General features: G+C 35.8%; 1 protein-coding gene across 2 annotated transcripts in view; it reads right to left on the reverse strand.

Annotated features, from left to right (window-relative positions):
* Window positions 1-2,873: 2,873 nt before the first annotated feature.
* Window positions 2,874-14,433, reverse strand: part of CAAP1 (caspase activity and apoptosis inhibitor 1) — a 54,052-nt gene continuing 42,492 nt past the window's right edge. For both annotated transcript variants that reach the window (XM_045470338.1, XM_045470339.1), the window contains exon 6: window positions 2,874-4,078. In XM_045470338.1, coding sequence (XP_045326294.1) covers window positions 3,732-4,078 — 347 coding nt within the window. In that variant the 3' untranslated portion in view covers window positions 2,874-3,731. The remainder of the gene's footprint in view (window positions 4,079-14,433) is intronic.

Here is a 14,433-nt window from a genome sequence, read left to right on the forward strand (position 1 = left end):
ATAGTATTTACGTATCAAAATAGTATAAATAGTGAATGTTAACCAAGACGTGTGATGTAACTGCACTGTATTAGGAGGAAGAAGGAGGAAGGTATGTGTTTAGGGAAGAGGTAGAAGGAACAGATCTTCGTCTTCATATTCCAAAACAGGTCAGTGAAACCTAAAACTGAAATATCAAGAAATAGCATAATAATTATGTTACTTAGAAATACAGAGATTAATAGAAAAACAGCTAAAAGATTTGAAAGTGGTTATCTCTTAGTAGCAAAAGCTGGTAAAAAGAATAGGAAAGGAGAGCTCTGTTTTTCCATTTTTAAGCCTTGAGGGAGAAAAACCTTTATCAACTTAAAAATCATCTACTTATTATCTTGAAATTAAATAAAACAGTAAATTAAGGATAACTTAAGTTTATGCACCAATTTGAATAATTCTAGACAGTATACTTACCAAAAGATCCTGACAATAAAGACTCTAATAGGCAAAAGGAAAAAAGGAAAAAAAAACCACAAAAACTGGACTGTTGTTCATATGCAGCAACACTGTAGTACAAAAAAGATTAAACAGATTGCTTCATTTTTGAATCAGTAGAAAGGGGAAGGGAAGAGTTAAGAAATAAGTTTACCAAATTGTATAGTATTCTGTACTGAAATCACAGAGTATAACAGCAGAAGGAAATCTTATATATTGGCTAACAATTTATGTCCCTCATTTTTACAGTTACTTGTGCAAAATAAGACTGCTCTGCTATTAATTCTCAACTCTTTGCATCACAGTGCATTTCAAAATAACAAATATCAAGTCAATATATTTGTATGCCTATTGATATGCTCATTAACCACTTTTTGTTTTGAATTTTTTTTAATGTTTATTTTTGACAGAGAAGGAGACAGAGCATGAGCGGGGGAGGGGCAGAGAGAGAGGGAAACAGAATCCGAGCTCACAGCACAGAGCCCAATGCGGGCTCTAACTCAGAAACCATGAGATCATGAACTGAGCTTAACCAACTGAGCCACCCAGGTGCCCCCTCATAGGTTTTTAAGATCTATACCTGAGTGCATGTGAATTAGTAGGAATATCGAAAACTGGCTCAAGGCCTAATGCATAGGACCCCTTATTATCAGTTAACACCTATCTTTCACGATTTGGGTCAAGTTCCTCCTCAAATATCAGGATACTTCAATTTGGATAAAAACAGTAAGGCTGTCAAAAATTTTTTTGCTGGGGCGCCTGGGTGGCTCAGTTGGTTAAGTGTCTGACTCTTCTACTCAGGTCACGATCTCACAGTTCATGAGTTCAAGCCCCACATTGGGCTCTGCACTGACAGCACAGAGCCTGCTTGGGATTCTCTCTGTCTGTCTGTCCCCGGCTCTAAATAAATAAACTTAAAAAATTTCTTTGCTCTTTTATTTTACTAATTACACACCACCTCAAAATTCTCCTTACCTTGGCCAAACGGGAAATGAGGCATGAAAAGCAGCAGCACCCACATCTCTATTATTACTCGGTCTATTCTGTGCTCAAATTTATCCTGTAACATCCCTGAGTCTGAGATTCTGAACAAGACTAAACACCTCAGAGGCATTTAATAAATACCTGTGAGCTGGTGACTTAAATGGCAGCATTAGATCAATATATGGTATTTTCTAAAACAAACGTATTCCTATTCTCTAAAGCCATTTATTTTTCAAAAAGTCCTCATGTCTTTCAACGTTAAAAAAATAAAAAGGAGTGAGAGGAAAAGCTGATTTTCCAAGGCAGGAAACTAAACAGCTTCTAATTTGTGAAGCTTATTCTATCTCCCACATACCACTCTGGTCCGATGCCCTGTATACCGTTCTGCACACTGAACAGAGCAGACACACCATGCTGCACAAAGGGGGTGACCCATCAGCTACAGAGCACTCACACCCTGGTCTACAGCTACAGGTCATCTACTGCATTTTATAATTAGTAAGCAGCAAGACAGCTTGTTCCGTATTGCTGTGTTCTTATTGCAATTTTTAGTTCAAGTTGGAATTTAAAAATTATTTTACTGTAATCATTGCTTTCTCATCTTGAAGCAGGAACTGTGAGAACTCACTAGTGGAATCACACCCGCATTGGGGCACCTGGGTGGCTCAGTTGGTTAAGTGTACGATTTCGGCTCAGGTCACCATCTCACCATTCGTGGGTTCAAGCCCCACATCGGGCTCTGAGCTGTCAGAGCCTGGAGCCTGCTTCAGATTCTGTGTCTCTCCCTCTCTCTCTGTCCCTCCCCGCTCATACTCTGTGTCTCACTCTCACAAAAATAAACATTAAAAAAAAAAAAAAAGAAAAAAAAGAAATGAAATCACACCCACATTTACCTAAGAGAAGTACCTCAAATGATATAGGCCTGTGTTACATTAGAAAGATTCAAGGGGTGGGGGGGGGGGGGGGGGAATGACAGGATTATTTAAAGTCATGTTCAAAAACAACAAAAAATAAATTTGTAACTTTGCAACTCTAATGTTTCATAACACACTCTATTTCCGGAAGAAACTAAGATTTACATGTAATTAATAAAACGCAATCCCTGCAAGTCTTATCTATGAGGAAAATCCTCATACAACACTAGGAGAGCAGGACTTACAAATAATATATACTTGTAAGCAAATATAAAAGCAATGGTTTCAGATTTATATTTTAAGAAAAAAATTAATTTAAGAGTCTCTACCTAAATTTTTTTTGTATCAAACAACTACAACTAGTTATAGGGCAAAAAGCATCTGTTATTGTGGCAGGATGTTAATTTATTTACAAAAACTATACAAAATTAGATTAATTATAACACCAACTTATCAAAGCTTCCTGAAATTAATTTTGCTTTTGGAAATGTATCAAAAGTCTTCAGATCCAGAATGATAGTCTTTATTATTTTTAATTCATGGAATTATAGCACATCAGATCTTCAAGCGAAAACACGAGATAAAAGCCTGTACAATAAAATATTCTTTTCTTGATAGCTTGGAATGTAAATGAAAATATGTTCCCTTTTTACCGAAGGAGAAAACTTGAACCAAGTGTCCAATAATATCAAATACCTGTTAGAATGGCTTGTCTGCTAGAATTAAAGTTGGGCAATTACTTCCATGTTTTAAAAAATGGCCTTAAATTAAGTCCGTTTTTTCTTTTATACAAAACATTTTTCTCAGCCATTTCAGACCCTCTAAACTTGATAACAAAAAATGCTCTTCAGTTTTTACTAGTTAAATCCACACCCAGAGAAGGTGTGTTCAAGATGGACTTATTTTAAAAGTGCATATAAGCATGACTAAACTTAAATTGTTGATAAATCTAAGAGCAATAATTTAATTTTCTACCACAAAAATATAGGTAACCTTAAGAGCAACATGCTTGGTCAATCTTTCTTAAGCTTTTAGGTCTGAAGCCAAAACATTTAAAAATGAAGGGGAACAATACAGTGACTCTTTGCTAATGGCTTTTCGGATATCAATTTGCAGACATAAAGACTCATCCAACAAAGTATCCAGGTTATCCAATGATATTTGGCATGAATTCATACAGCAATGACACATATATAATATAAAAGTAACAACAACCAAAAAAAACCACAGGTATTTTAGGCCTAAGATGAGTTTATCTAATAAGGGTTACATGAAAACTATCACATAAGACCCAAAATAAACTTCATATACAAAACTATACGACGTGGCTTTGTTCAAACACACCTAGAATTCAGATTCAAGTAACTAGGCTGGCTTTTTTATGTCACCAGCTTTCATGAGGGCTTTAATAGCTCTCGCCCTCATCTCCAGTTCTAGCAGCTCCAGCTGCTGTGCGGAAGGCTGAACGTCTTCGGGTGGAGGAGCAGTCAGGGTGGCTGCTTTGGGCTCCTTGGGGCTACCCTCTGCCAGCCCCAGAATCTCATTCACACTTTTCTCAATGTCTTTCTCCAGGTCCTCTATCTGACCAGCTTCGCTCTGGACTGTATTGTCTGGGACCTCAGGAGCAGCAGCTTCCTCGGTGCATGGGCCTTCTATGTCGCTGTCATAAGCATCTGCATTTATACTGAGTACATCACTATCTTCCCCTTTGCCTGTAACAAACAAAAAAGGGGAAAGAACCACGTAACCTAAATGCCCTGGTCAAAATGTCCTTTCTATTTATGATTAATGGGCTACCTTGACCCCACCTCCCACCATGAAGTCCCAAATGCATTCCATAATCTCTGTCCCATCCCTTTTTCCCCTGACTCCTCAACTATGAAAACAGATACAATTTAATGTAAATTTTAATGAATTTTTCATTCCAATTTAGCAGAACATGAAAGCAGTAGGAAATTTATACCATCACATGATCTCTTTTCCTAATTAAAATGTCACACCACTTTATACCACAGTGAAGCTTCTACATTACAAAATTAAAGGTGATGCTAGATATTGTCTGAGTAGAGCATGGCTTATTAACAAAAAAGTAAAATTCCATTCTAGAAACAGTTTAAAAAATTTTACTACAAAAAAAGAAAAAATATCACTGGCAAGCTGGACACCATGTGCAATGCAATTACCTACATCTTTTCATTTGCTTTTTCAAACACTTTGTTATAAATCAATAAATTAAAGGAGAATGCCTAAGGCCATTTTCTAAGATAAAATAAATTTTCATCATGAGGATTTTAATTAATAAAGTTAGTACACTATAATTTTAAAAAATATGTTATAAAACTTGTATAACTGATACTAAAACTTTCAATATACACACAGATTATGGCTCTCAACTACCTTGGCCTTGGACATTACTGAAGTCCAGGTGTGGTTTAAACTTTGAGTGCTCACTTACACCTCCAATTTATTTATCTTTAAAAAAAATTTTTTTTAAGTCATGATCCCCCCCAAAGGTTACCTTTGTTAAGTCTTCTTATAGTAGGAAAAACTTATTTACCAACAGATGGAAAATTCTGATAATACGATGTTATAGGGTTAGGCCATAAACAATTCTACTCCACTGGTTTTGTAATAACAATTTACTGACCTTGACTGATCCTCCTACATCCTAATAATTAAAAAACTACTCCCTATTCTAAAATCAAAGTGGAAAAATAAATTGATAAATTATACATGTCCACAAAATTGTTTAAAAAAAAAAGGTTGCAAGTTTTAATTATTTGATGCCAAAGAATATTTTACATATCTTCCCCAAAGAAACAAATATTCCCAAATAGCTAAAAAAATAAATAAAAATACAGCCGTTTATGTAAAGAAATAATGCTTTATATAAGTATTGCAACTTGAGACAAAAACAAATTTAAGAAATGAAGCTCTAAGTTGTCCATAGCCTCAAAAAGTTCACTTTCATGCTTAGCCATCTTTAATCTAAAATTCTAAATCTGTTCTCACTGATTCTGAGTGAAAACCTGCGGTCTGTTTAAAAGATTTTAAAACGTAAGTTTTTGAAAAAATGTAATCTGTTTTTCAAACTATAAGTTGTTGCCTGATAATGAATTAAGAGCAGAAGAATATAATGGTGGGTGGGGAGAGAGGAAAGGTCTGAAATTTGGGATACCCGAGTTCTAAAACTTTACTCTGCTATAAAGTATGTGATTTGAGCAAATCCCTTAACTTCCCAGAATTTCCTGAAATTAAGGCAAATTGTCCTAGGACATCTCTAAAGTGCAAGGTCTAATACTACCCTAAGTTAAGTCTATATAAATGTTTATAAAATGGCAATATTTCAGCTATTTTGTTTTCCCAAGACATGATTACCACTTATCTTTCATTTAATATATTGATCACTTGGATAATCATCCAAAAGAATTTCCCATTGACAGCAATAGCCAATGAAAGGTAAGTAACATCAGTAAATCTACTTTTTTTCACGCAACAACCTGTGGGGCTTTTAGGGGTTCTTTTGTTGCTTTTTTTAAGCAGTCTCTAGAGCCAACATGGGGATCAAACTCACAACCCTGAGATCAAAAGTCACATGCTACACTGACTGAGCCAGCCAGGTGCCCCCAAATAACCTTTTAAAAGGACAACAGATTTTCTAGAGAAAAGAAGTACATTTACAATATCCAGGCAATATAAATGAAGCTCACTTATTATCTTGGGTAGAGGGTTCAATGTGTAATATTATAACTATCGAATCCCTTATGTGCTAAATCACAAATTCTGAAGTAGCTGTATTTTTATGAAATTAATTTGCTTTGAGTTTATATGTGAGTAAATGATAATAGCAAATCTTAGAGATATTTTCATTAAATAAGTGGAGAATCTACACTCGTAGATCCTGAAGACATACATGGCAAACTTTCCAGCTGAGTATCACTGTCATATACCATGAGCTTATATTTCTGACCAAAAGACTACAAGGATATATATGAGTGTATAGAAATATTTTTTAATGGAATGTACATTATGTTCATCTTATTACTGTGTTTTATCAAACACTTCAAATGGCTAAGAACCAGAGCTATATATATTCTCACCTAATTCAGACAATTTTTCAAGCCTATTTATTTTTATTTATTTATTTATTTATTTATTTTCAACGTTTATTTATTTTTGGGACAGAGAGAGACAGAGCATGAACAGGGGAGGGGCAGAGAGAGAGGGAGACACAGAATCGGAAACAGGCTCCAGGCTCTGAGCCATCAGCCCAGAGCCTGACGCGGGGCTCGAACTCACGGACCGCGAGATCGTGACCTGGCTGAAGTCGGACGCTTAACCGACTGCGCCACCAGGCGCCCCTCAAGCCTATTTATATAAGCTTAAGAAGCAACCACAGCTAAAGAGCCTCTTTGCCCCAAGCTTAAAATAATAAAATCCTTTTTTTATAAAGTTATCGGCACAGGAAATTCAGGGTCAAAGTGTTTATACGCACACTTCCCATGTTTCAAAGGAGGTAAATCTTGACAAGAAAGTTCTTTATATATTCTATGGGTTTGTTTCAAAGTTTCAGCAGGCAGAAGGTGGGCTTTGCTTTATTTCTTTAAACAGCTATACATATCCTATCACTGAAGAAATGGTGATCCATAAATTTGGTGTTCTCTGTTTACATTTAAAATTATCCACAGTCGGGGCACCTGGCTGGCTGTTGGTAGAGCACGTGACTCTTGATCTTGGGGTTGTAAGTTCAAGCCCCATATTGGATGTAGAGATTACTTAAAAATAAAATCTTAAAAAAAAAAAAATGATCCATGAGTGCCTGGGTGGCTCAGTCAGTTAATCGCCCAAGTCTTGATTTCAGCTTAGGTCACGATCTCACGGTTTGTGAAGCGCAGGGCCTGCTTCGGATTCTCTCTGTTCCTTCCCTGCTCACTCTCACTCTCTCTCTCAAGATAAATAAATAAACTTGAAAAAAAAAATTATCCAAAGTCTAAGTGCCTGAGTTCTCCATAACACAGTACTGGTGAATACATTCATAGATTCCATCTGCCCACTACACCTGCACCACAGATCCCAAAGCTTTGTAGAATTTGTGTCTGAAACAACTTAGCGTAACACTTCATCTCACAAATGTGAAAACAAGGTGACTTGGACAATGTAACATGGTAAATTATTTAAAGATTTAGGATCGTACTTCACTATTCCTTAATTTTCATCATTCTACTGACTTGCTTTTTAAAGTATCATTTGTTGGGGCGCCTGGGTGGCGCAGTCGGTTGAGCGTCCGACTTCAGCCAGGTCACGATCTCGCGGTCCGTGAGTTCGAGCCCCGCGTCGGGCTCTGGGCTGATGGCTCAGAGCCTGGAGCCTGTTTCTGATTCTGTGTCTCCCTCTCTCTCTGCCCCTCCCCCGTTCATGCTGTGTCTCTCTCTGTCCCAAAAATAAATAAACGTTGAAAAAAAAAAAAAAAATAAAGTATCATTTGCAAACACATGAATACACTTCCAAAGATAATTTATTCTCATCCTTGGTATTAGGAATTTATAGTTTTTTTTTTTTTTGTCAATTATGATCCTCCAGGTAGAAGCGGTGAAACTTGTACATTTTTTCTAAAAAAGTAACCTTACCTCAAAATGCTTCATTCATAAGTCTTACAATATCAGTGTTGTCTGTTCTGTCCTTCCACCAGTCCACATGCTTGTGTCTGTGTGTGTGTGCGTGCGCACGTATGTGTCAGGTTTGCTTTTTGTTAAAATAAAAATTTTAAATGTATGTGTGTGTTATCTTAGGTTTGCTTTTTGTTATAAGTTTTAAATACCCAATTGGAAGTACACAAACGTACAAGAATTATTAATCACAAAGATTTTGAGGGATAAAAATTTTAAAGGATTTTAAAGTTATGCTAGCATATTTAAACCTCAATAGAGCCTACATTCTACTTGCTAATAATTCAACTTAAGAGTAGTTTTAATGCACAAAACGGAGGCATATCTAATGTTATGAGTGACTGTATGCTCGTGAAACTTCCTGATAGTGAATTATTAAATTAAGCCAGGAGACAAACCTTAGAACATAGAATAATTAAATATCTGTCTGAATTCCTGCCGAAGATGGCAAATTGAGCACACATATCTAATTCCCTTCTCTACCAAGAAGCCAATGAAGTGACAGAAGGCCGATACTTAAAAATACAATAATAGCATAAATACTATAAATTAACTGAGAATAAAACTAACATCAGTCCTTTATAAGTAAAATACAAAATGGAGAATCCATAAAGGGGAAAAATCAACAAATTTAGCTAAATAAATAGTAGGACCTCTGGGCGGGAGACATCATAAATAAAATAAGACAGAGGCACTCTATAAGAAAACATTAATGAAATATAATACATACAATGTCCAGGTATCATTAAGAGATAACTAAAAACAAGGGCAAAGGGTAGAAACAAGTCAAGCATTTCACAAACTATGAAATACAAAAAGCATCAATACATAAAAATGCTCAACTTAATTTCTAACCATGCAATGCAAATTAAAATATTACTTTTAACTCATTAGTTACAAAAAGGAATTTTACCCATCTGTAAAAAAATTAATAAATTTATAAGATGGAAAAATGATCAAGACATGATTAAGTGAACAAAGAAAACTAAAGAGTAATAACTATATTTATATTCAAAATAACAGTAAATTATTAATAGTGGTTACTTCTGGGGAGGAAAGTTAATGTAGAAAAGAGAAGAAAGTGAGCTTTCCAATTTTTCCCTATGAACATATGTATTTCTTCAACCAGTTCTAAGAATATAATCCTTATAAAAAGTTTAAAAAGAGAAAATGAAACCATAATATTAGATAACACAGAAGGGTATCATCTAAAAAGACATTTTGCAGGATTTTTACAAAATGTAAGCAGGCAGGATGAAATTGACAGAAAATAAAAGCAGAGCAAAACCACAGCCAAAGACACCACAGATAAGTGTAACTCTTTCTTAGAGAATCTTGGAAGCAACGAAGAGTTGGCTGTGAAACACAGCAAGATAATTAAATTAAATCCATTCAGAATAGTTGGGCCAATTGAACACTTCCTTCTTTCTCTTCCCTTCCCTACCACATGCCCAAGCACTCTAGTGGGAGGCCTACCTCATCCACTTAAAGAGCTCTCCTAGAGTCTGAGATATATCTAAACAGCTACTGATGAAACCCAAACCAGCTTTCAGAAAAACCCAGCTACAGTAAGTAAAAAACCAAGATGAACAAAGGACGAAATAAAGAAAATCTAGGGATCAAAAGATAATCTAATGGGGGAGAAGGAAGGGCAGAGGAGTCTAATTAGTATCCTTAGAGAGACTCAAGTAGACTCTGGAGCCATAAAGTAAGTACATGATGCAGTGAAAGAAGAACAGAGAACAAGAAATGTTAGAATTTTAAAATACAGTTATCAAAAGCAAACATTCAGTGGTTGCTGGAAGACAGTGAAAGAAAAAAAACCTCCTATGTAGAAAAGAAATAAAAATATATTTAAAATATGCAATAAAAGTTAAGAGATGAATGACCCATGAGTCCAACAACTTAATATAATTTACTCAGCAAATATTACTGAGCACCTACTATGTACAAGACACTGTTTTAAACATTAAGGAAACAGTGAATAAAAAAAAAGTCCTTGTGCTATATTTAAATCATAGGAGACACTATAAATAAATGTTAGGTGTTATGAAGAAAAATAAAGCATGATAAGAAGACACTAGCAGGATGCTTTCAGAGAGTGATCGATGTGATTTGATAAGGAAACTGAGCAGAGAAGTGAATAAAGTGATAGAATAAGTCAGAAAACAGAAAAAAGGGTAGAGAGGGAAAATTATGACAAAAAAGGTGATCTGAGGTGAAGAAGGTCTTCTTAGTGAAAAGGCTTGCCAACTGCAGTGTATCATACCTAAGACACATCCTGTAAAAAAATCAGAACCCAGGGGGAAAAAAAAATTACTAAAAATTCCCAGAAGAAAAAAACTAGATTACCAACAAAAGCTAGCCTCAAGAAATCAAGACCACTTCTATCAGCCCTGTAGGCAAGATATCCCTATGGCTATGAACATGATCACAAAAAAGAGAAGTAACGGTTTATTATGTGCCTCAAGGATACAACATTGCTTCTAAAATATTGTCAAAAATTGAACATGAATCTGATCAAGGTTCTGTATCCAACTACCAATTTACAGAAAAATAACATTAAATAGAACAATGGTATGCAATCAGCAAAATTCGAACTGAGGAACTCTGACAATCTGGTTTAAGAAACTTCGAAGAGAAGGGGGAGCAAAGGAGGGTGAGAGGGAGGGATGGGAAGGAGGAGCATACAGATTAAAAAGAGACTTAGAATCCAAACAATTGTAACATAGGGTACTTATCTGGATGTCCATTCATACAAATATAGTTTAAAACTATTATAAGACAACCTGAGAAAACTAACTACTGGATTATTTGAGGATTAAAAACATCACTATTCTGTAATCCCTAATGAAATACTGGATCTAAACATTAGTAGCTACTAAAACCATTAGGTGGTAGTCTGATAACACCTGTACCAATCAATCTTAACATCACAATACTACCAATGAATACAAGCGGTAGGTTAAACCTGAACACTTTCTGAATATATGATAGTAAGCAACGTTAACTTTTCAAGGCATTGTGATTATGCTTAAAAAGAGATCTCTAGTCTTTGAGATACAAACATATTGAAATATTTATAGGTGAACTGAAAAGAGGTTTAGAATCTGCTTTAAAATAATCTAGCAGTATGAGCAGGTAGGGGTATGCATGAAAGAATTAGCCATAGGTGGATAACTGAAAATGGAGAGAGGTACATGGGAGTTAATGCTATTTTTTTACTTATTTTTGTCTGACAATTTCCAAGATAAAAAGTCTGTTTATGGTGATTTCTATTCAGAAACCTACAGTAACAATTTTGAAAATACCTTAAAATATATATATCCTGGAAGAGAACACAAGAAAATCAGAATCCCAATATTCCTATTAGGCAACCATAGACCTGGTTATTAAAAGGGTTAAACTATCTTACTTTGTTTTCTCTTTTAGTTTTTCTCATCAGATTTTCAGTTAATCACATTCAGTGGTTATGCCATTTAGAACAGCACATTTCACCATCCTTCCCTCTAGGTCCTTCCCTCTAGAATCTCAACTCTCTAAGGCTTCTAAGTGTTATCAACCTGCTACAATCTCATTAGTAACAAAGTCCAGAGTTCACTGGAAAGCAATGCTATGCCTCTGTGGATTTCTTTTCTGAGACAACAGAAAACTTCGGTTTTACTAAATTTTAAGTTATAAGGAAGACAATTCTACTATAGTGTAACTGTAGAAAGTCAATTTATAACAGTTCTAGTGAGTTCTAGCCTTTTCAAGAAAGAAATCAAAACTTTATTTTCTGAAAAAGAAACAACTTTTTTTTTAATATGTAAAAATAATCTTTTGTAGAGGACTTTAATCTTCCTCTCAGCAAAATTGACAGAACTTGGCTATTTTTTCTCATGTAGTATTTTAAACTACTGATTTAAATTTAAGTGTATCATGTTAACCACGATATTCAAAATTTAATCATGACATTACCTGATGGTTACTGAGATATATGCAAACAATTTAATACAGAAAAACTGTCTAGTATACTACCAAGCCCACACTCAATTTCTGGGTAACTGAGTGTCCATAGGCCTATAAACCTAACTTTTGTGAATGACAAATTGAGAGATTACTCCAAGAATCAACAAATCTTCACTCAGTATTTATTACCTATGCTACAATGGTGCTATAAAGGCCACAGAAGAGGTGGGCCTTACAAAATCCTACAGGTAGGGTAAACTAAATATTTGTAGCATAACTAAGGCACAGATTTTGCCTTTATGGTAATTAGGTATGCTTAAAATATGGACATGATACTTTAAAATGCTAAATTCTGTGGTATAAAGCATAACAGAATTTTCAAGTATATAAGGCAATAGGGAAACGTCAAGGAGATCTACAGATGTGATATGAAGTAGGTCTCAAAATCTAATAAGTGATGTTGACAGAGGAGGAAACTCCAAGTGTAAGGGACAGAATGGAAAAATAGGTGCTAGAGCTAAACAATACAGAAGTATGTGAGTCTTTCAGATAAAATGTACACATGAGAACATAGAAAAGGACAGTATCCAAAAATTTTGCCTCTGCAGACAAGACATCACCATTGTAGGAGAAAAAGCACAACAGGGACCTCTTACCAGCCTTTACAATAGATCAGATAAGCAATTCAACAGGCAACAGTAGTATGAACTAGGTGATAATTATTCAGTACAAGAGAAGAGGTGAGGTAAACACAAGTTAAGGAAGACCATGGATTTGGAAAGGTGTGATCTTACAGAACAAGTAGTTGACCCAAATAAGAGTACACCACTGGTGTGAATGAGTTTAATTCTCAGATTTGGTCAAAGTGCATGACAAGCAGTAAAACTTGTAGTCAAAAAGGACAGCATAACATTTCTGTTCTGAGATACACTGTGAACCAGACGCATGACAAAGCATGAGGGTTTTGGGTTCGAAAAATAACTTCTACAAAACTACAGTACAGTAAACCTGATACCAAGGCTCAGTAAAATTCTAGGTTTACTAAGAGGTTAATTAGCTCTGAAAAAAGTACTGCTAATTAGTTTAGACAGAAAAGGTAACATCTGACAGGGGATCTAAATGATACGCTGTAGACTGCTGGTTATCTCAGGAGGAACACGCAGGCAGAGGGAACAGCAAAAGTCAGGTCTCTGACACAACAGCGCTTGTAACGCTGGAGGAAAGTGAGGAGGAAGGACTAGAAAGAACAAGGGGGAGAGTGACAGGCTGTATCACATTATGGCTTGTACCACCACAGGAAGGAAGGACTTCAAGGCCTTTTGAGATGGGAAGCTACCGGAAGGCTCTGATAAGACAGTGACTGACAACTTTTAGTTTTAATTTTTACAGTCATTCAGACTGCTATAGGGAAGAGACTACAGGGGGGCATAGATAGAAACAGAGGGGATCAACATGCTATAAGAATCAACACCAGAATAATTTGGCCAAGAAGAGGTGTGAAGTGGTGGGATTCTGATCTTTGTGAAAGTAGAGCTGACAGGACTTGCTGACAAAGATGAAAGGAAGCACTCAAGAATGATTCCCAGGTTCTTGGCCTAGACACTCAGAAGAATGCAAATGCTATTGATTGAGATGGAGAAGACTGTAGGAGAAGCAAGGTTTGGAGGGGGAGTGGTACTGTTTTCTTCTTTGTTGCTTTTGGGGAGGGGTCAGAGAAGAATCTAGAATTTACTCTGGAACATATTAAGATGCTTACTGAACATCTAATAAGGAAGCTAGATATTAAGGGTTGGAAAGAAGTCTGAATTGGAGAAATAAATTCGTAGTTGCCAGTCCTAGAATTACGTTAGGATGTAGAAAAGAGAAAACGTCCAAAGAGTAAGTGCTGGGGCACTCACCCTTTAGAAGTCGAGTAGAGGACAGCAAGACACAAAAGAAACAGAGAAGAAAGTGTCAGGGAAGGATGGATAATCAACGGTGTTACACATGGCTGACAGGCCAAGATAAGGACTCAGCCACATCAGTGAAATAGTTGCTGACAACTGTTTACTACAGAGGGGGGCAATAATTAGGGACAGAGAAAAAAAACACCTGCAGATACCAAAAGAGAATGTGTTCACTATACAAATACAGGGGCTGGTTGCAGCAACACAAAGAGTTCACCCATTTTTAAGAGGAGAGACAGGGACTATATAAATTCAGAAACAGGTAGATATGAAAAATTAATTTATACATCTACTTTCCTTTATTAGAGAAGTTCTTTCCAAGCCAGGCCATATTTTATTTATCTTTCTGGTGCCTAGCACAAAACCACAATTTGTTTGTTGGAAGAAGGGATCAGCTTCAAAATCTGAAGGGACATCATTTAGAAAAAGCATTAAATTCATTTTCTATAATCCAAAGGACACACAAGGATAAATGAGCAGAAAATACATACTGGCAGACTATGA

The sequence above is a fragment of the Leopardus geoffroyi genome, chromosome D4 (assembly GCF_018350155.1).
Source record: "Leopardus geoffroyi isolate Oge1 chromosome D4, O.geoffroyi_Oge1_pat1.0, whole genome shotgun sequence".
NCBI lineage: Eukaryota > Metazoa > Chordata > Mammalia > Carnivora > Felidae > Leopardus > Leopardus geoffroyi.